Raw genomic sequence first — 23333 nt, forward strand, 5'->3', positions numbered from 1 at the left:
TCTAGGTAACTGCAAAATTAAATTGTGCAGTTTTTGTACAGAACTACATCACATCTCAATGGTACAGCACTCAAAAGTATGGTAAAGTAAAATAAAACTATGGTAAGGAAGAGGGAATGCATTGTATACGCATGATAAACAGCTGAGAAACATTTACATGGGTAAAGAAAAAAAGAAGCCTGAGCTGTCATGGTGCCTCTCCTCTATCATCTGCCACTTCCCTGGGGTTTCCCCTGGGCGCAAACTGCTCCAACGACAAGGATACTTGACTGCTCTGCAGGTGCAGCTGTGTGTGGCCGGGAACACTAAGCGTGGCTTAAACAGATCAGCACGCAGATTATTTTTGTCTTTTTGTTTTTTTCCACGGCCGCAGCACGTGAAGTGGCCTAATAATTCACAAGTATTTATTTTCCACAAACATCCCCCAACAATCTTTTTAAACATCATAAGAGCATGGCTCATTAAACTACAACAGACTCAAAATTGTGTTATAAAAACCGCAAAACAAAAATCAATACATGTGCTGCTGGAAGGGAGGTAATGAAATACTGTATGGAGGACAAACTGACAAGGTGTCAGAGATGTATGAAGCACTGTGCTACAATAGGAGGAGGGGGATTATCCAGATTGCCCGGATATCAAGGATAACACTGCCTGCCCATTCCTTGACAGGTCTGACATTGTTCTGCACTTTTTACACCCCCCCTCCCCCTCCTCCTGTGCATTTCTGGCACTCGTAGTGGAGATCAATTAAACACAGTTTTGCCTTCTGAGCTTAGGGTATTGTTTCTTTACTTCACAGTTTAATAAATAAGCAGCTACCGAAGAGCCTAGACAGACCTACAGCATCACAAAGATGAGTCACTGTAGGGTTAGGACAGAACTAAAAGCATGTTGCATGTCTTGCTTTTAATACAGATTAATTAAAGCAGCCAGAACCCTCTCAATACACAACCAAAAGATTTGTTTTCCCTTGTTCCCTGTCAAAGACAGCCTGTTCTAGCAGTATTTGGGGGGGTTGCTGGTTTGTGTGCTTCAGTGTCAACTGCTATCTCTTTCTTTTTTTATTTTTTTTATTTTGCATGCCTATCAACTCAACTTCTCATTCAGGAGCTGTTAGAGCAGTCACTCCAGTATGTTGATTCTATATTCCACTTTATGTACTGGGGATGCAGCGTGAAAAGAACATGGGGCCGCAGACTAAAAGATAAATTAACTGGGAGTACAGTATGATAACAAGTGCTCTACTTGGAACTTGAACTTGATTGGCCAAGCTGATTTACGAGGCTTGTAACAGAAGGTAGCGCAAATCTAATACTTCTAGAATAATTGTTAGCAATCCAGGGAAGGATCTCATTCCTTGTCCCCACTGATATCAAAAACCTGGACCTTTAACCTGATCTGCAAGGACTTGGACAGACACTCAAGTTACTATTCATTCAAAAGGATTGTGGTTAAATGGAACATGGTAAAGAAAGACATCACCATTCACTCCTGGGCATCTATATGAACAGTGGTAATGGGAATATTACTTGAACTTTGAAGAGACTTCCCTGCAGTGACCCATTTAATCACCACCTGTTTTTCAGATTTAACTAAAATATATTTTATTAGTTTAGATACGTGTAGTCATTTTAAATAAACACAATTATCATTACCTGAAACCAGTGTTTTCTCTTCAACTGGTCTGCATTTTGCACTGGATCAAAACATTTTGAAAAGGATCCTGACGGAGTAAAGAAAACCTTGGGGCAGATTTGCAAGGTATTTGCTGCAGGGCATTTCCTTTCTTCATTAAATAAAATAGCATCAAAACTCTTACGAACAGCTAAGAGCAAACAACTAGTGAATCTACTATATAATGTATGATATCTTTTTTGAGACAGAAAAACAAAAGTGGCAAAAAGAAAGCACATTGGAAAGTCACCCTAGGGACTCGAGCCATTTAATTTCTTAATGCTTTTGCAACACAGAAAGGTTGTTTCCCTTCGTATAAAAAAACAGCTTCAAATTGCACACAAATGAAAAAGGGTTTAAACATAACGAAGGGCTTGTTTTTAGACTGCATGACTACACAAACGTGCTGATCACCATGTCCTTCGTATGAAAAGCCCAAACAAATGCAAGGGTGAATGACTGTAAAACTTGGACACGATAATGGTGTTAGGTGAATAGAAAACCATGGCTGACACAAGCTGCTAGTGACTGACTCTTTATATATATAATATAAATATTGTTCTTCTTACGACACTGTAACCGATATTAGCGCGCGCTCGCTCTCTCTCTCTCTCTTTCTCTCTCTCTCTGTGTGTGTGTGTGTGTGTGTGTGTTATATATATATATATATATATATATATATATATATATGCATGCAAACTACTTAATACTCACTGCAACACGTATAGTTATTTTGCCGGTTCAATGTGGTCACCGTGCAAGTAATTTTTTAACAAAATAAAGGACACATTGCTCACCTTCCTTTCGTCCACGCTGTAATTATTACCTGGCCCCAAACCACCTGTTTGATCAGTACTATTTTGATTGGTGAAGTCATCTGTCACTCACTAACTGAGTCCAATCCACATGCAGGTACAGATTTGACCCTTCCCCCCAAATATTTTAGTTTGTCTTACACGCAGTCATGATATACATTTAAAAAAGTAAATTTAAAAGTTTGGCTTTCTGAAATTGACATCTATCTGATAGGACTATAACATGAGAGAAGTTAAATAAGTCCGACTACAAAAGCAATGAATGCACATTGACAGTTGAAGAAATGGGAGGAATTGTGTAGCCCTACTGAAATTACAATTACCTATACTGACATTTCCCAAATAACACCGCTGAGGTGTTCGTGTTGTCACTCCAAATTGCATTTTGATAGATGTAATAGTAGGCGCGCAAGAACGCTTACTGCAGGCTGCGTCAGTGCCGTCACCACTGCTGGAACTCTCTTCAGCTTCTGAGCTCTGTGACGTCACGGTTAAGAGCTTAACAGTTTCGCTGCTGTGCGTCACCTGTTCTTGCAACTGAAGTGCTCGAAGAGCTCACTCCTGGAGCACCTACGTCATGCCGGCACCTCTTATCCACTGCTGCATTTAGAGGCTGCGGAGCTATCAAATGCGCTGCTTGGGGCTATAACCTCACTTCTATCTCTCCGTCAATACAGACAGTGTATCAAGCTGGTAGACAGCCTACTGTCTAATAATACACAATATACATGCGTATCACTGGTACAGGTACTATAAACTGTGCCACACCATCAGCATGTTTCTGTGAACCGAAATTCCTGCAGTGAATTATGATACATATGCAATAAACGCTGTCTTCATTCATAAACAGTGTGGTCTGTAGTGGTATGTCTATTGTTTGCGTTATATATGCATGCCAATCTAACTCAGTGAGTGAAGTGGGGAAAATGCATGGGTTCATTCGCAGATCTGTTCTGTACTTTTTAAAAGGATCAGAATTCATTGCAGGCTTACTTAAAAATAAATAAAAGGAAACACACACACACACACACACACACACACACACACACACATCGTACAGCTACATACAAGTACAATTATATTTGCATAATTAATGATGATGATGATTAATAATAACTTAGTCTGATGCATATAATAGTCGTTGTCTATCTGTCTATCTATCTATCTATCTATCTATCTATCTATCTATCTATCTATCTATCTATGACAACTGTTTGCATTTATATAACGGGAATGTTTGGAATAGTAAACACCCGATGTGAATGAACATTTGGACTGTTTAATTCCACTGGCAGGCGTTCGTGCTGTCTCTTAATGTGGTTACAATTTTGTAATCTTGCAAACATTTTCAGCTCTCTTCTGCGGTCCTGCTACGTTGCTTTACTTTACTACTGTGGATTCCAGATCGACAGATAATCCGCGCTGAACCAAGAGATCCAAAAGAACGGGAGGAGAATTATATCTACTGCAACAACAACAACAACAACAACAATAATAATAATAATAATAATAATAATAATAATAATAATAATAATAATATTAATAATAATAATAATAATACAGCGACATTCTGTGTTTTGTATATAGGAATCATGTGTGGTCAGCGTGTCACAAAATTGAGTAAAAGTTACTGACTGTAGGTGTTTAAAATCAAATCGTAATGTACATTTTGATATCCAAATCTTATCCGAATAGAATGCCGTTTGCATGCGCGCGTTACTGGTGTTTGTCAGTTTCAATAATTGCAAAATGAGCAAAATTAAGAAGTTAGTAAAAGGAAAATAGCGCGTGTGCGGCGTTACAAAATAACATTTTGCGAAAGATGTTTTCTTTTCAACATGCTTTACACATAAAGAAAAAGTTTAAAACATTGAAATAAATTACTATTGATGCTATATGTATTTCGAAACATTGACACTGTCAGGGAATTGTAACGGAAAAAATACAGTAATGTATTATTATTATTATTATTATTTATTATTATTATTATTTTAAAAAAACGAAACTTTTGCAAACAGCAAACATTGCCCAATGTAAGAGTTTTCTATACAAACTGTGCTCGGTTTAAACTGGAACTGTAAGACGAGTAGCATAATGTGTATATATGTATTTAATCTTCTAATAGGGTTATTTTGGATATAAACAGATTCCTTTATGATGTGTCACCTTGAACATGTGTCACGTTAACTAGCAATATTGTATGTTTATTTATATATAAACTTTCTAACTTGCTATCTATCTATCTATCTATCTATCTATCTATCTATCTATCTATCTCTATCTATCTCTCTCTCTCTCTCTCTCTCTATATATACACACACACACACACACACACACACACACACACACACACACACACACACACACACATAAAACCCTATGTTACGTGATGCACGGATTTATTTATTTAGTTTTAAATGTGATTGATTCCTTTTCTGAAATGAATGCATTGGCTGAAGCCTGGCGGTTGAACAACATGGATTCCTTATATATTACCTAATACATAATTGTTTTTAGTATAGTCGATTAAAATACACAAATACACAAATTGAGATTAAAGCATAGAGATTACATCTTCCTTTTGCCTTCCGTTTACCATATTTTACTACAAATTCATTTTGTGTGTGATGAAGGGTGGGGGGAGGATGGGTTATAATTAGTTAAGAAGATCTAAGACTTTGTGTTTTTCTTTTTAGAGTCAACAAACAGTGACCCCAGTCAGATATTTTATTTTGTGATAAGTGTCCGGAAGCTGATGGTCTGAAGGCAAACAATACATTGATTAAAGAGCCAGATGTGATTGTCAGAGAGACAAGGGGGGCACGAGAAACCGGGCCCTTTGCAAGGATCATTTAGCATACAGATCTTGTAAATATTGGGGAATTTAGACAGCTAAAAATTCACAGAGAAAGGGAGAGAGGGGGAGAGGGGGGAGGATGCTGGGCTCAAATTAACAGATCCTGCATTGCAGGAAGTGCAACGATGTGTAAAATTAAAGGCAGCTGTTGAGAAGCAAAGGGAAAATATCACTTCAAATCAAATAAAAGACTGCTTGGAAGCAAATACCTCTGATTCCATTAGGGCGATGTTAATGCAACTTTACATTCTGGATTGCTGTATACAGTGTGTGAGTTTGGTGTCTTGTGATTTCATAAACAAAATAAAATCAAATACACGTCTTCTAAAGTTATTATTATTATTATTATTATTATTATTATTATTATTATTATTATTATTATTATTATTATTGTTGCTGTTGGGTGTATAGTATACATTATATTTACATTTCGCGTCTACTATTTTATTACACAATGCAATGAGATGACTATGAACAGCAAAGGTGTGCTTGCTCAGAAGCTCAGAACAAGGTTTCCTTCATGTTTCTGCTAAACGCAAACAGCCACAGCGACAAAATGACCTTTTTATTTCCTTTAGCAAAATAGGTATGTGCATTTTGTGCCTAACTCAGAGTCTTCTAAATAAAATTTTGTGGCACGATCAACACCATACAGCCTTATTTTGGACGATTTTTTTTCGGGTTATTAAATTTAAACACATTTTAAATAGGATTTCATCGGCACGCCAGTGCTTAACAAAGTATAACTTCATATAGTTCTAATAGTCAGCGGTCATGGTACACACGCATACGTTTGCTTTGCAATCCTGGAGGAAACAAGCCGATGTTCCTGGCTAATTGCAATCTAGATTTTTTAGATTTATTAAGCAAAATACCTCAGTTTGCTCCAATAAATTAACCAAAAACCACACAGCAGATCGGCTTTTTCAAACCCGGGCGTCTCCGCAACTTTGCAAAATGCAATTCTGAAAGAAGAGGTCAATTTCTCAATGTATGAAATTATCAATATTAAATTATTGTAATCTTCCCAATATTTTGTTACATTTCTGACGTATGCAATTAATTTAAAACATGATACGTTCACGTTTTAATTTAGTTTGGCCTTGTTAAGATTCGCAGTAGTTTATTTTCAACATATGTAAAAGTAGATCGAAACGTTAACGATATAGACTAATTTTCCAGTCATTCGTGTTGTTGATGAAGCTGAAATAGTGTCGACATTATCAGATAAAGAAAAGGGCTGAACCGAGGTTGCTTTTTGTTGTTTTGTTTCATCTCATATTTACTCCTTTTCGCAAAAACCATGGACGTATTATTATAATATCAGACAACTAAAATTTTAAGATGTTTGCTCATCGCCTTTTTCTTTGCGAAAGTTTGCAATAAAATGCAAGGTTAAAATTGGCCACAAAAATGCAACAAAAGAGAACTTAATATCTGAGCTGGGACTCGGCGTCTCTGACATCAATACAAACACAGAGACGGCCGAAGTCTGATCAGATCGATAATGTAATTAAAGGTGCTGGCATTTGACAACAGTGGGGATGATGAACTAAAGTATTTGATTTCAGCATTCACCGTTCTCAGGACCAATCTGCAGCCCACTGATGACCACTCAAATGTGTCAGTTTCAACAATCCTACACAAACCACACACACACACACACACACACACACACACACACACACACACACACACTCTATCTGTATTTCTTGTTAATGATATTAAATAGACCAGTAAATGTTCTGATCGACACACCCACAATAATGATAGCTATTGGGGAGAATCACTTAAAAATCTATTCATTAATTAATAGAATTGCTGTATCTAAACCCGCAGTAGTGAATTAAAAAGACCCACACACATTCCCCGTTTAAAGTGTTCGAGTTTTCGCTTACTGAAAATACTTAGGGTTAATTAAATAACGAGAAGGCATATGTTTAAATGCAGTTAAACTCACAAAACGCTTCTGATATACACTATAACAGCTATTTATTCATTAAATAAATCGTCCTTGTTTGCCCGAGTTGTATTTGTGATTAATTAAATCTTACTGAATCTGATAAACATGTCTACACATATGTTCCGTGAGAGTTTGTACAAACAGCCCTGTAACGTTCTTCTCAGTCTGCATAACACAGGTGGCTTTCGTTTTGTTTTTACGAGTAACAACGCTTACAATACTATGCTGTCATTTTAAAGATCTGTCCGATGATTTATCCTTAACACTGTATGATTTATTTTCTATAATTTAATGTTTTACAGTAAGAAACTCTCCCAACATTTCAATACATTTAGGCAAAATGGCAGTTAATAAACCAAAGAGAACAACAAATAATAATAATAATAATAATAAATAATAATAATAATAATAATAATAATAATAATAATAAAGAAACACTCGTTCATTTTTGCAAAACTGCTGTATTTGATTATGATGAAGTAAAGAATGACATTATGTTAGTTGTTAGTATTAATAAGCTGTAGAGGAACTGGACCCTTATATCTTTCATCTTTCCAAGAGGGTGTATGTAACAATCCCAAGGTTTTCAACCCTAGTACAAAAAAACAAACAAACAAACAAACAAACCAACAAAAAAACATTTTATCTGTCCCTTGCTCAAGGTGGACTAGGGAATATATATCCATTTTCTTCGATGGAATTGTTCCACATTTGATATACTATTTACAGGAGCACCTACATTTCAATGGTTTTATCTGATGTTGTAAAACATAGCAGCAACACGGAGTTCCAGCACTGCTTCAGTCAGAAGCAAACCTACAAGGCTTTTTAACGACTTCTCAGTTTAAATTACCAAGACAACACTTCCTGAAGACTTCTCGGACAGCTGCGGCGTTCGTAAAACTTTACAGAGCATTAAAAGACGAAGGAAGTAAAAAGCACAATACAAACAACAGTTCTGGACCAAAATGGGGTTACCTCTACAAAACAACTAAAGCAGTTTTAATTTTGTAATAAAAATCAAAAACTGTTGATAGGAAAAATGACAGAGGTGTTTTTGCCCTTAGTCTGTAGGATCAGTCTTTTTCATGGAAGAAAGATAAAACAAGGGTAAGCTGGTGGGCTGTCCAGCACAATACAATATTTATTACAGAATGCATCACTGTGGCATTGCATGAACACCAGAGGGTATGTTATATACTACATATATAAAATAATTTAATGCCAAGGTAAGATCATCTAACCAGACATGGTAGCAAATGTTAGAAGTCCCAACAGAACTTTTTTTTTTTTTTTTAAAGAACTCACACAAGTCCATTCTGGCCAAAACACCAAAAACCTAAAGTAACTGTTAATGCTTCCACTTGATTCCAAGCAAGGTTATTATCACTAATAAATAAGCTCCTCAAAACTATAGAAGTTGTACATTGTACAAAAAAAAGCACGTCTTCTTAACTTTGTAGTTTCAAAGGCAGGCCAGAGCTGCTCTGTTCGTAGGAATGTTAATCGCACCTCTCCTAGTTTGTCACGATTTCTTTATTGTCTTCTACGAAGCGAGTGAATCGGTAATGGGCCCCGTTTTCCGCCTTTGCCATTCTCTCCAGACCAGCTAGAGGTGCGTTGGGTTCTGTGTTTGGAAGCTTCTCTAAGCTCCCTGTCAAGCCGCTGATGGGAGAGCTGCCTCCATTGCCGATGCTCCCAGGTATGGAAGGGACGCCACCGTTCTGAATCACCGAGATCTCGTTGGTCTTCATGGCCAAGCCGTTTGAAAAAGCTGCGGCGTATTGATTCCAGAAGCTGGTGGGGTCTCCGTTTCCCATCCTGGAAGCCAAATCCTTTTTGAATATTTCTGGGAATTTAACATGGTTGCCTCCTAGGAATGCCATGGGCCCATCCACTGAAAGCCTGCGACCTCGCCTGGCAGGGGCGCTGTTCCACATGTGAGTCCCCATGTGAACCTGAAACAAGAACAAGAGGAAGAACAAGAGACACGTCAACCACTTTTAAACATGCACGCAAACCAGAGCAGTGCTGAACTGTTCATTGAAACCTAACTTTCCCATGAAGCAACAAAATAAAAAGAATAAGATTAAACTGGAAAGCAGCAACACTATTTTCTTTTACTTCACGGTTTTCAAACATTATATACATTTACACTTTCTAATGGCTGTGTGTGTTATCTAGTCTCCAGAGGCTAGCCATTGTAGCTTGACTAAAATTGCAATGTCCACTTTCATTGCAGTGCCCTTATTATATAGGACATCTTTACCCCACAGATGCCCTTTGCAGACACAGAAAAGATCTTGTTTTCTCTCATGGCTGGATGGTGTGAGAGCCTGAGGACAGACATAATGTCCTGAAAGCAGTTATTCTTCTCGCATTACTGTGAAACTGAGAAACAGTTTGTAACCAGAAAAACAAAAAAATATTTATGTCTTGAAATTAAATTCCATTTGTGTGCTTTTCAACTACTGAAAATAATCATTTTATCCCACAAAACATTAGTGACAATTCTAGAAACAGTTTTTTTTTACAGTGCAAAGTCTAAGAAATTAAATAAGAATAGCACCCCTGAGCCAGACTGACACATTTATCTGAATTTATGTATCACTTGTATTACCTGCCCACCCCCTGCAAAACATTCAAAGGATACATTTGTAACCGAGGAAAAAAAAAAAAAAAAAAACATCTTAAAATATAATATTTAATAACTGAAGAACTGAACAAAACAAAACAAAACAAAAACACCCCGAGACAAATAAATACCTTGAGGTTGCCTTTGGTTGTGAAAGCTCTTCCACAGATGGTGCAAGCAAAGGGTTTCTCACCGGTATGCGTTCTCTCGTGGATCTGCAAAGCGCTGGAGGATGAGAAGGTCTTCCCACAGGTGTTGCAGTAATGCTGCTTGGGAGTCCTTCGAGGAGGGGCAGATGGTAATACCGGGGACGTGGCAGAGACTGACAGAGGACCCGATGAGGACTGCTGAGGGGAGCAGTGCTGGAAACCATTGACAACCTCACTCTTGATGATCAAAGAACAGGCAGGCAGGCCACAAGGGCTCTGAGAGGGACCGATATTGGGGTTGGAGGGCTCAAACAACTGAGCGGGAAGGTCTCGCATCTGATGTGTCAGCATGTGCTGCTTCAAATTGCCCCTGGTGGAAAACCCCCGGTTACAGGCTGTGCAAATAAACGGTCGTTCTTTGGTATGGCTCCGGTAATGAATGTCCAAGGCACTCTGACAAGCAAACGTTTTGCCACAGATATCGCACGCCGTGTTCTTGAACGCACCACGGTCCCTGAAAGGGAAGAGAAGGCCCAGAGGGTCTTTCAGCGGGTTGCAGGAAGTCAGGTCCAAGACCACGCTGTTGGTGGGGGACAGGGTGATGGTGCTTGCATGATCTGTTGATAAAGCTCTCAGCTGCTTTTCTTCAAAGCCGGGGGATTTGTGGTGGGTCGTGAAACTGTTGGTAGGGGACAGCGCCTGCATGGAAGAGGTAGATTCTGAGATGGCAGGGCTCCCAACACTTTGGCTCTCAATGTCCCCTCCGAGGGATGACGAGTCGTTGGTCATGTGGTCACCCTCAACCGATCCGTTTTCAACTGGCTTTAACTTGCCGGCCTGAAGCTGCTCCACAAGCCCGGCATTAATCATTTTCATCTGCTTTTCCAAAGCAGCTATCCCAGACATTTCCAGGGGCACAGGGGAACAACACAGACTGTCTGGACATGCGTCGGCAGACATTGGAGTATCTGGTATGCTGCTGTCGGGACAGGCTTCCATATTTTCATCCGAGAAGTTCTCCAAGTCATCGAAATTCCTGTCGTCGAAGGACCCTGTGTCAGACTCCATGGACTCGGGATAGTTGTCTGGGAGGGGAGTGTTGGGAATCTGACCCCCCATGTGCATCCTGATATGCTGCTGTAGGACAACTGCATTGGTGAACTTCTTCTGACAGATGGGGCAAGAGTGTTGGACCCTTAATGGAGGAATGGCACGATGAACGCTGTAATGAGTTTTCAGGTTCCCTTTTGTAGTGAACGCTCGGCCACATACTTTACACTTAAAGGGTCTCTCTCCAGTATGTGTGCGGTAGTGCATTTTAAGAGCACTATGACAGCTGAGCACTCTATGGCAGACAACGCACTCATTTGGATCACTCACCTTTCTGTCAATGTTCTCCACAAGCTGCTGGAGCTTGGATGTTTCGGATGCTTGTGTGGCATCTAAGAGACCTCCAAATGGAAACTTTGTTTTGAACTGGTCGGACATGAGTGGCATCAGCGGGTTACTGGTGAAAGATGGGCTGCAGTTTGAGCCTTGATCGGCAGCACTCTCCTGGGCAGAGCTGTAGCTCATGTAGGTAGGGGAGTTAGAGGGTTGATTGATCTCCTCTTCTATTTTCCCATTTGAGGTAGGCAGGGCACCACCTTCACCTTCTTCCAACATGCTATCATTGCTTTTCGTTGACTGTGGTTCTGCTGCACCTGAGTCACTTTTAACAGGACTGGGAGCGCTGGTCACAGGAAGCACATGATTCTCCTCCTTTTTGATAAAGGCTGGCAAGCTGGGCATTGTTGGGGGGAGCAAGAGGCCAACAGACGTGGTTAAGGTGGGCATGACGGGCTTAGTGTCCAGCCAGCTGGTGACTGGCTTCTCTGGGGGAATGGACATTCCATATGGGATGCCTGTGCTGGTAGGAAGATTGTCCAAATGTTCCGGCACGGGATAGGGGTTCATTTGAATGTGGGGGTACTTCTCTAAGTGCCGCTGGAAGTGAACCTTCAGGTTTCCTCTGGTGGAGAAGCGGTTCCCACAGATGTTGCATTTGTACGGTCTCTCTCCAGTATGAGACCGCAGGTGTATCTGCAAGGCACTGTCGCTCCCAAACACCTTGGCGCAAAACCTACACTTGTGTTTGAAGAAGGCCTCTTCTGAGCTGCTTTTGGGCTCGAAGGAGGTCACGTTGGGTGGCTTGCCTTTCCTTTGCTGGGCCAGGGCGGACAAGGAGTTCAGATCATCATGCACCGTCGTGCCCGTGCTGGGCAGGGGGGTGGAGAACAAAGGGTTACTGGAAACAGGCTGAGGTAGAGGTGGATTGGATGCAGGACTTAACAAGCTGACAATTCCGAAGGCTGGTGAGGAGGTTTTTGATATCGACGGGTTGCTGAGCGGTGGGTGCAGATTGCCAGCGTGTGCAGATAGTTTGTCAGAGGGAGGGGCGTTAGCTGCTGTTGGCAAGATGTTAACGCTAGGAGATGATCCAATGCCTGGGGGCACCACGCTGTTCACAGGGTTGCTTTGAGGTAGCTGTGCTTCAGTCAGTTTCTTCAAACTGCTAATGCTGGCAGACTGACTAGCGATGCTCTGTGCTAATCCGGCAGCTGCAGCCAGCTGCTGGGAGAGATGTGAACTGAGTGCTGTCAATGGGTTGGCAGGCATCCCTAATGTACCTTGAGAAGAGCTAGAGGGTACTGGCATTTCCGCGTTCTGAGATGCCAACAATAATATCTGGTGACGGATTTGCTCAATGAGCTGCAACTGGTGGATCTGCTGCTGCTGCAGAGCTAGGAGCTGCTCCATCAGGGCAGGGACAGCAAGCCTGTTGCTGCCTTTAGGGCGGGTTTCTTGGGAAAACTGGGCCACCGCCACCTTGGTGCTTTGCAGGTTTTCGAGTATTACATTGCTGTTAAACATTGAGAAATTGCCCAGCTCAGTCAGTTTACCTAGTTGAGGTAGAGATGTTGAGACGGCTGTGGATCCCATCGTAGGGCTAGCACTGCTTGTAATACTACTGTTGATGGTGCAGAAATTGCTGCTGCTGCTGCTGCTCTCGCTGCTGCTCTCGCTGCTGTTAATTCTGGAAACGTCCACGTCCATGAATTCCTCTTTGTCCAGTGTGTTCTGCTCTGAAAGGTCGCTGCAGTCTACTTGATCAGTGTTATTAACTGTGTCATTCACCTGCTCATCAGGATTATGTGGAGGGGAGCTTGGAGAGAAGGTTTCGGAAGGAGAAGCTGGATTTTCATTTCCGATCAGAACTAATTGATTCTTAGTGCAATCCTTCTTGTGTTGTAGGAGATCTGATAGTTTAAAGAACTCTGCACAGCATCTGCTGCAGACGTGGGCATCACTGCTCTCCGTGGGTGGATTTGCCTGGTCTTGTTGGGCGTCTCCTGAAAAATACAAAAAAAGGACGAAAGATTAGTGATACGCAGAAGGATAAGCTTTTATTATCTATTACATTGTTTTTGTTTGTCTGTCGTGCACACAGCGCACACACAATAAAAACAATGAGGGAGGGATGAAAAAAAAATCTATATATTTTTTCAGTAGTATTGCTTAAAACTGATCTTTAAAGCCAAACATGTGAGTTTCATCAATTCACCCTTGTCTTAGATAATCATTTTCTTCACATAATCCATCAAAATATAAAATACTATGAACTGAAGACACTGTGGCCTAATGAAATTCCATAAAAAAAGTATTGATTTCCTATATTTCATGCCCTTCACTGTCTAGTTGTCCACCAGGAGCAAATCAACCATTTGAAGGACTTATTAGACTTTCAAGTCGCTGTCAACTTCATTCATTTTCAACCAAGTTGGAGACATCTCTGACAGTTTAGCCCTGCTGCTAAGCTAATTTGCAGCTCTTCAAGTTCCAATCAGTGGCTGACAAGCAAAACAGAACCTCTACCATCAAAATATAAAGCCCGAGCCGCTCTGTTTACAGAGGGTCAATTTGATTCAACTTTCATCACACACACACAGACACAGACACAGACACAGACACAGACACAGACACACACACACACACACACACACACACACAGACACACACAGCACTGCCATACACACACACACAGACACACACACACACACACACACAGCACTGTCATACACACACACGCACACACAGTACTGCCATACATACACACACAGACACACACACACACACACACACACACACAGACACAGACACAGACACACACACAGCACTGCAACACACACACACACACACACACACACCACTGCCATACACACACACACACACACAGTACTGCCATACACACACACACACACACACACACACACACACACACACAGCACTGCCATACACACACACACACACACACAGTACTGCCATACATACACACACACACACACACACACACAGACACACACACACACACACACACACAGACACACACACAGCACACACACACACACACACACACACACACACACACAGCACTGCCATACACACACACACACACACACACACACACACACACACACACACACACACACACACACACACACACACACACACATACACACACACACACACACACACACACACACACACACACACACACACACACACACACACACACACACACACACACACACACACAGCACTGCCATACACACACACACACACACACACACACAGACACACACACACACACACACACACACACACACACACACACACACACACACACACACACACACACACACACACACACACACACACACACACACACACACACACACACACACACACACACACACACACACACACACACACACACACACACACACACACACACACACACACACACACACACACACACACACACACACACACACACACACACACACACACACACACACACACACACACACACACACAGCACTGCCATACACACACACAGCACTGCCACAGACACACACACACACACACACACACACACACACACACACACACACACACACACACACACACAGCACTGCCACAGACACACACAGTGCATTACAGATATATTGACTTTATTTATTTATTTTACCCTGAAACAGCATCGATTTTTTAATAGAAACCCATTAAAAAGCCTGGACAACACCACACAAAACCACACATTAAAGAAAAGCCAACAAGAAAAAGGGTTATCATAGTCTCATATTTATTACAGCAGCCATCATGTGCAACAGTATAACAAAATAAATAAATGAATTAAAAACCCTAAAGTTCTTTAAAAAAAATAATGGTTCAAAGTACAAATAAATAAAACTTAATATCTAATGTAAAAACTATAAACAGGTTATCTGCAAATGGGGCTTGCACAAGAGGTCAGATTTGAATTGCTGAACAGTGTTTTTGTTGTATGTTGTTAACTGCTCAGGAAGAACTGTAGTTCTCCCCTGCCAGCACTTTGTTAACCTGGACACTTTCGCTGTTTAACGTATTAGTTGATTTACAAATTGTTACTGAATGCGTTTGCTGTGAATTCCTTCACTGCCCCTGTATCCACACTGGCATTTACCGTTTGTATCGTTGCGAGGATTCTTTTGCAAATCAAACATAAAAAAATCTCTGACTCCATCCCATTCAAAGACAGGATGGCACCCTATTGTTTACACAGCATGGGGAAACGAACTCCTGTAGTACAATGCTGTGTGGTCATTTTAGCAAACTCTGAAAGCAGATCTTGTTTAATTCAGGGATTATCTCCCTCAGTGTTTCTCTGCACTGATAAATCAGATAGCACAAAGTTGCCATGGCATTAAAACCCAGCCTTGCAGGGGAAAGAGGAGTTGCTTCTCTAACAACCATCCTGGTAGATATTTACAGGGCTCTAGGAATTAGTTGTGGCTGTTGTAGAAATCTTCTTGGAGTGCATTATGCAAAACATTACCCACTACTGCGTTGTATGCATAGCTAGAATAAAATACGATGTTTTTAACAGGTCTGGCATTTTTTTTTAAAGCATACATTTAGATAAAACACATTTTAATCTAATAGTAAAATGAAAATGTAACCTATTTAAACCCTAAATTAGCTATATTTTTTTTTTGGTCCTGTTGCTGTAATTTGAAGGGACAAAAGCTGTTCTGCTTGTTCCCACATTTTGTACAAAATTCTTCCAACTATTAAGCCAGTATGTTCCATTAATCTCTATCTCTCTCTCTATGGAGCAGATGATACTTTTCAACCAGATCACATTAATTAAAACATAAAGCCACTTTATGTTTGAAAAAAAAAAAAAAAAAAAAAAACATTCGCTTGGTCAGCTGTGCTCATGCAAATAACAACCAATTGAAAAGTGAGAAATCAGACTGCTGCTACATTTGTTTTGCAAAGATAGTTGGGAATAGTTTTACATTTTTGTGGTACTGCGAAGCAGAAGAAAGCTAATTTATTCAGGAGTGCAACGGTTACAATTTTGATATCTTTCTCTACATCTTTTATTAATTTGTTTTTTGACCAGCTTTCGCTTCTCCTAGGACTGCTTAGGATGATGCAACGTTATCAGTGAAGTAGCCAAGAAAATAAATCACACACCAGAATGCTGTAGCACCGGGAAACTATTTGCACTACTGTCAGGAACATCAACTACTCACAGCAAAACAGCAACTACAGCAGCATACTCTTTACAAGGGCTACTGGGCATCATTCATCGAACAAAGGCTTTTTAAAAAAAGAGTTTGAATCCAGCTGAAGCCACAACAGCCACTCTTAACGAACTACAGTGGATACATTTCTTGGGTTCTTTGAATTTCATCAATGCTACACTGTTTCAATATAACAATCCTTCAACTAAAAGTCAGCCCTGCACAAACGCACAAACCATTACAACTTTACAGGCATGCACTGTTAGTTTAAATACGAATCCACTGCAGCCACTACTTACAAATAAAAGAAATTCAGATTTCTTCTAATATTTTACAGTCTACTTTTTACAAATATGTATGAACCCAACACAAACTTTACATTTGATTAAAAACTTTTACCTTTTTGAAATAAACAAAATAAAATGATTTTATATATATATATATATATATATATATATATATATATATATATATATATATATATATATATATATATATATATATATATAATATACTGTCTACTTTCAAGTTTGTATTATAACAATACAGGTAACTTTATAAAGCCATTTTTTAAAAGAAGGTTAATGAAAAGTAACTAAATTAATTTGACATATTTGATTGAAGTATTTATTTAATTAAAGATTATTAATGAATTAACACTTTAAAAAAGTAATAATTACATTCCAATAATTTCAATATTGGTTGATAAATTTCAGAAACACAAAACTTGAAAAAAAGAATTCTACCCAAAGTTTTAACGGTGCAAATGTTTTTTGTATTCGTCTGCCATTTGCGATGCTTCTATTCTACATGCAGAATGGTAAGGTTTTAATTAATGTACAAAAAACTATACTGTAGCTGTAAATCCTGTTTTCCTTTACAAGGAAAGACAGCTTTTAAGTCCTTTAAGGAGTGAAAACTTTTTTTTTTTTTTAAATCATGACAAACACTAAGCAACAATCCACTTACCTATTCCAAACATAGCAAACTGTTCCATTAAGGTCTCTCAGTGAACAAAGATGGGGTTCCACTGTAGCAACAGTGTCCATGAAAAACACACACACACCAAAAAATACAGCACACTACCACTGTTCCACTGACACGTCAAAAAACAAAAAACACCCCTTAAGGCTACATCTAAAGTTTGACAACATAAACATTGGCAAAGGCACACGAGTCTCTGTTGTTTGTCCGGTGATACGGCGCTGTGGGAACCACCTGTCAATCTCCCTTCAAGGGTCTGCTGTTTGAGGCTGAAAGGGGAAAGGGTTGGCGATGGAACAGCCCCACTGATCAGGCCAGCCTCAGATACACTGCCGGCTTCCTGCGAGGCTGTCTGTGGGACTGGGGTCTGGGGTCAATAGCAAGGTACTGAAGAACAAAGTGCACTCTGAACCCTGGACACCTTTAGTTGCAGGGAGGCTGGCAAAGGTTAAAACAGCAGAGTGTCAACACCTCCGCATGATTAGATCCCCTCGGAGGTGTGGTGGGGGCTGCTTATCTACACCTCTACCCCCCCTCCGCATTCACTTGTCTTGCAATATCCCCTTCAGTCACCGTGTATAATTGTACCATCTTAACTTTCCTATCTATATATCTATTTGATAATGCTGTACTTTGTTTGTTTGTTTTTTTTCAAAGTTATGGCAGGTCAACTTTTTTTTTTTTTTTTTTTTAAACTCCATAGAGTTCACAAAAACTGCTTTAAAAATTCTAAAAATGAAAAATATAATGTGCACATTTTTAAAAGTAATAAAAACAATTATAAGCACCACCATCAATATAACAGTAAATACTGGCCTACTACACACACACACACACACACACACACACACACACACACACGCGTATATATATATATATATATATATATATATATATATATATATATATATATATATATATATATATATATATATATATATATATATATTGATGAAAACATATTTGTATATGTTGTTTCCAGTATAAGTTATTAATGTTGCAATTCAATAATAATAATAATAATAATAATAATAATAATAATAATAATAATAATAATAATAATAATAATAATACAATGGTTTGCTGCTTTGAAAATATACAGCGATGTCTTCAGAAGAACGACAACATGAAAGCAATTCACACAGGCATGTTGACAGTACGATCTGTTTTCATGCTAGCTGTTTTTAGGGTTCCTAACTGCTCATTGCCAGCTACCAGTGAGGAAAGAGATAAAGTACTCGAATTTACACCAAGGAGTAACACAAATACATTCACAGCTGTTATTTCAATCTCCAAAGCTATAAAAAGCGATAAACTACAAACAAATGAATATCTATATTATCTAGCCTCTAGCGCGAGATCTATAACAAACATTACAGCGCTTTCCTTGTATAGATTAGGCACTTCAGAAATATAGCTGCTGTTTTTTTTTTTTTTTTTTTTTTTTTTTTTTTTTTTACAAAAGTGTATTTATTGAAATGGATTCAACCTCTCAATTATGTACAGAACAAGCCAAATCCAAAATGAAAACTTTACGTTTGTATACAGAATTGTACATGTGTGCCTTTGTGTGCCGCTGTGCCGTGCTTGCGGGTTGTTTGTTTGTTTGTTGTTTGTTCGTTTGTTGTTTATGTTCTATAGTTTTGTTTTGTTTTGTTTTTTCTCAATCTTGCATTTCGCTCCGAGGCAGGCCGTTTGAAATCGAATTATGTAGTAAACATATACATTCCTTGCGCTCTCCGGTTATTACTTGCATTTGGAACCAATATGGAAAATCCAATCAAAAGACTAAATTATGTAGAAAATTACTTGATCTTGTTTAGATACGAAAAGCTTAGCGCGTACCACATCAAAAAACCTTTTATGATCACATGCTATCAGAAAGGTCCGAACAGACGTTTAAAATAATTGCATCGCTTCCCTTATCAACTTATTGCAAAGTATTTGCTATTTTGGACTGTTTTGTAATTAGAGCATGCATTTTAAATACTAGACCACTGTATAACTGTGTACCCGTTTCAAACTATCAAAGTGTGAGACAAAAAGTACATTTAAAGAAATGTTGCTGAAATTAAATACAAAGTGGAATTATTTATTTAAGTAGATAAGCCATTGAGCTATAATATGATAAAACTGAGCACCAATAATAATAAATAATAATAATAATAATAATAATAATAATAATAATAATAATAATAATAATAATAATAACCTTGCCCAAACCTGTGATTTACAGCACAACACATTTTCATACACAACAAGTTATTAACTTATTATCCAGTATTATGCAGAAGTTATGTACTGGTAATGCTTTTCTTTGTTTTATAAACCATACCTCATAGCAGTAAGTATCAAACTTTTTTTTTTTTTTCGGTAAAGCTGTTTAATATATAAGGCTTCGTGGCACTGGTTCAATAGCAAGGCCTGCGTAGCTGATTGAACGAGAGATCGGCTGTATTTCAGGAATATGTCTGAATCACATCAAAAAGCGCGTCAGCTTTGCTCAGAGTCCCCTAACATTCTGAAATGTGTTGGGTTTGCTGCATAGCATAGAACTATTTCACACAGCGAGAGAGAGAGAGAGAGAGAGAGAGAGAGAGAGAGAGAGAGAGAGAGAGAGAGAGAGAGAGAGAGAGAGAGAGAGAGAGAGAGAGAGAGAGAGGGGGGGGGGGGGGGGGGGGGGGGTAAAGCCTTTTAAAGTACCGTTAAAGTTATCTGTAGAAGTCAAAGGTGCTTCCTCTCCTCGGGGCTGATGAGTAAAAACCTCTGCCCCAATACCCATAAAGATAAAAGCAAAAAACACCCAAAAAACACCCCAAAAACACCCCAAAAAAACATTTTTTGTAACACCCCGGGGGGGACGGACGAATATATATATATATATATATATATATCTATATATATATATAGTATATATATATATAGATATATCCATAAAAATATTTCAATTTTCTCTTTTACAGTACATAAACACTCTTTGAAAAAAAAGGTTATATCTAGAACCATTAAAGGTTCTTTGCACCGATGTCACAGGGGAACCTTTTTTCGGTCTTCAAAGAACCTTTTAAAATGGTTTAAAGTTGTTTAAAAAGAACCATCTGATAGGGTATAAGGTTCTTCGTGCGCAAAAGGTTCTTCAAAGAACCTTGACAACATCCAAAGAACTATTAAGAACCCTTTTATGTGCGCGTACATACATAAAGAAAACAGGTTAGTAGCAAAAATCATGCATATTATAAAAGCACTCTGCATTTTGTAACTTTTTAATTATTATCCCATCTGCGTCCTTACGTTATGCCTGCTTTGGAAACTTTAACCAAGTACAGACTTAAGTCACTGAGTAACTGGTCCAACTTTGTCAAACAATGTGTTAAAAGTACCGCTTCGACACACACACACACACAAACACACACACACACACACACACACACACACACACACACACACACACACACACACACACACACACACACACACACACACACACACACACACACACACACACACACTATCAGGATATTACGCAAAAGCACGGTCCGCATTACCCACTCAATAATAGTGGTCCGCTTGTTACAAAGTATAGCTAGCAGAGCCGCGACTGCTCAACGGCCCCTTGTACTTCATGCTCCCTTGAAAAGTGGTGGTTAGTTTTACAGACAGGACAGAGCCCTGCGTTCCTCGTCTTTACAAAATATAAACATACTCGCCAGGCTTTCGTTTCTGATCGACTTTTGGGGGAAAACAATATAGGCTATACTGTACTTACCAGACTTTTGCTACAGTAAAAAGCTAAATCAAATAATATGTATTAAAATATCGTCCTAAAAAATAACGGATCTATCTATCTATCTATCTATCTATATATATATATATATATATCTATATATATATATATATATATATATATATATATATATATATATATATATATATATATATATATATATATATACGGATATCGACTACATCTGCTCGCGTTTAGCTATTATAATTCCCTAACATGTTGCTGATGGAGGCTGGTTCTGTGACAAAACACGACTTTCCGAACCACTGCAACTTTCTCCGACAGCAGCTGGCAATTTGCACTGTGAAAAAAGTGGAAAATCTGCTTTCTGGAGTCCGAAAAGAACCAGCAAAGAAATATTTATATTTCAAGTCAGGATTACAACAACTTCCACATGTTTGCGCGTACAGGACTTGTCATGCTACTGCTGTAGCTTCCAGTCTCATTAAAAAAAAAAAAAAAAGAATAACGTTTATCCTATACTTTGCACTTAAACAGAAGCACAACTAACAAACCGACAAGAGATTAAAAAAAGAGCAGAGCTGAAAGTCGATCTATTTTAAATACCAGTCCTGATAAAAGAAGGTACGTTGGCATATTCCAAAGCTAGCTCACACTCACCATTCTGCATGGAAAGGGCCAGATGGGGGTCGGATTGAATGTGCTGAGGCTTTGCCTGTTTCCTCCGCGACATGCTGGCTCACACATCAGCCGGGGCAGAATAAAAAATTAACAAAAAATCTTCTCAAAATTACGGAAATCGAGCCCATCCAGCGCGCATGTGTCCTTCTATAATTATGATTATCAATAATGCATTGCGATTAATCATAGAGGGCTCTTTGAAAGGCGATTGGCACGTCGCCAGCCCCCTATTCAAATGAACTCTTTTTTAATCAATTAGCCTCTGATTTGCTGCAGACCCTTGTCTCTCAGGCAGCTCCCACCCAATGAGTTGATCCACGCTCGGGGTGGGAAGGCCGAGCTGGGTTTTCCAATTCTCTTTGGATACAGTTAACTCTTCTTAGCAACCAACGGGGACTGACTGACGCGCTGTGCTCGCCCCGTTCCTGCTGGAATGCCAGGAAGCCTGGCGTGTCCGTGCGCTCCACTCTGTCTTCGCTATCGATTAAAGGTTAACCAAGTTAACGTTGGTTCATACCTACGTTTAGTTTGCAGGTGGCTACTGTATCACAGCAGTCCGTATTCAATGCACACTGTTACTTAGTTTAAACGAAGTCCTGCTATTCTGGTTTCTTCTTTGCTCTTCTTCTTGTATTTTACACCACGGCGTCCCCTAGTTGGCACCTCGGGATGCCTGTATAAATTACAGCTATACAAACCACGTTTGACTGAAACAAGAAGACTAAAAAGCTGGTTGAGTGGATGCAGCTAACTTACTACTCAGTCCTATTTACATTTTCTTAAGCACGCTGTGAAAAAGCCATGTGTCCTCGTGTTGCTATAGAGAATATTTCCATCGTTTCTGCGCAATTTGATTAATACCGTGGAACGATGCACGTTTTGTCCCCCTTTCACTTCACAGTGAATTCTTTTGAGAAACAAAGTTTAAGGGCCCCGTGTAGCCTATGCTGTAAGGATCAGGGTAGCCCAGCCCTCTACACCGCAATTGGCTCCCCGTATAGTCCACCAGGCGCTGGCAGTGCTTGGACAAGCGAGTGTGTGTGTGTGTGTGTGTGTGTGTGTGAGTGTGAGTAACATAGTCAAATTACTCTGCACCGAGACCGTGGTCTAACCATTACAATCAATAATTAATTATTATTTATTATTATTATTATTATTATTATTATTATTATTATTATTATTATTATTATTATTATTATATCATTTTCTGTAG

The 23333-nt window shown here is 39.2% G+C and overlaps 1 protein-coding gene across 1 annotated transcript; it reads right to left on the minus strand.

Annotated features, from left to right (window-relative positions):
* Positions 1-7807: 7807 nt before the first annotated feature.
* Positions 7808-23034, minus strand: LOC121296373 (sal-like protein 1). Its single transcript, XM_041221866.1, has 3 exons — positions 22100-23034; positions 10079-13488; positions 7808-9270 (listed from the first exon to the last, which is right to left on the minus strand). The coding sequence occupies exons 1-3, from the start codon at positions 22170-22172 to the stop codon at positions 8830-8832; spliced, it is 3924 nt and encodes a 1307-aa protein (XP_041077800.1). The 5' UTR covers positions 22173-23034; the 3' UTR covers positions 7808-8829.
* Positions 23035-23333: the final 299 nt, after the last annotated feature.

Source organism: Polyodon spathula, chromosome 21, assembly GCF_017654505.1.
Source record: "Polyodon spathula isolate WHYD16114869_AA chromosome 21, ASM1765450v1, whole genome shotgun sequence".
NCBI lineage: Eukaryota > Metazoa > Chordata > Actinopteri > Acipenseriformes > Polyodontidae > Polyodon > Polyodon spathula.

Bases quoted from the DNA above. Each gene is read 5' to 3' on its own strand.
- LOC121296373 (XM_041221866.1), bottom strand. From the start codon at position 22,172: ATGTCGCGGAGGAAACAGGCAAAGCCTCAGCACATTCAATCCGACCCC. The intron at 13,489-22,099 runs GTGAGTGTGAGC...TGTATTTTTCAG, and splicing joins GGCCCTTTCCATGCAGAATG to GAGACGCCCAACAAGACCAG. The intron at 9,271-10,078 runs GTATTTATTTGT...TTCTTGTTTCAG, and splicing joins CAACCAAAGGCAACCTCAAG to GTTCACATGGGGACTCACAT.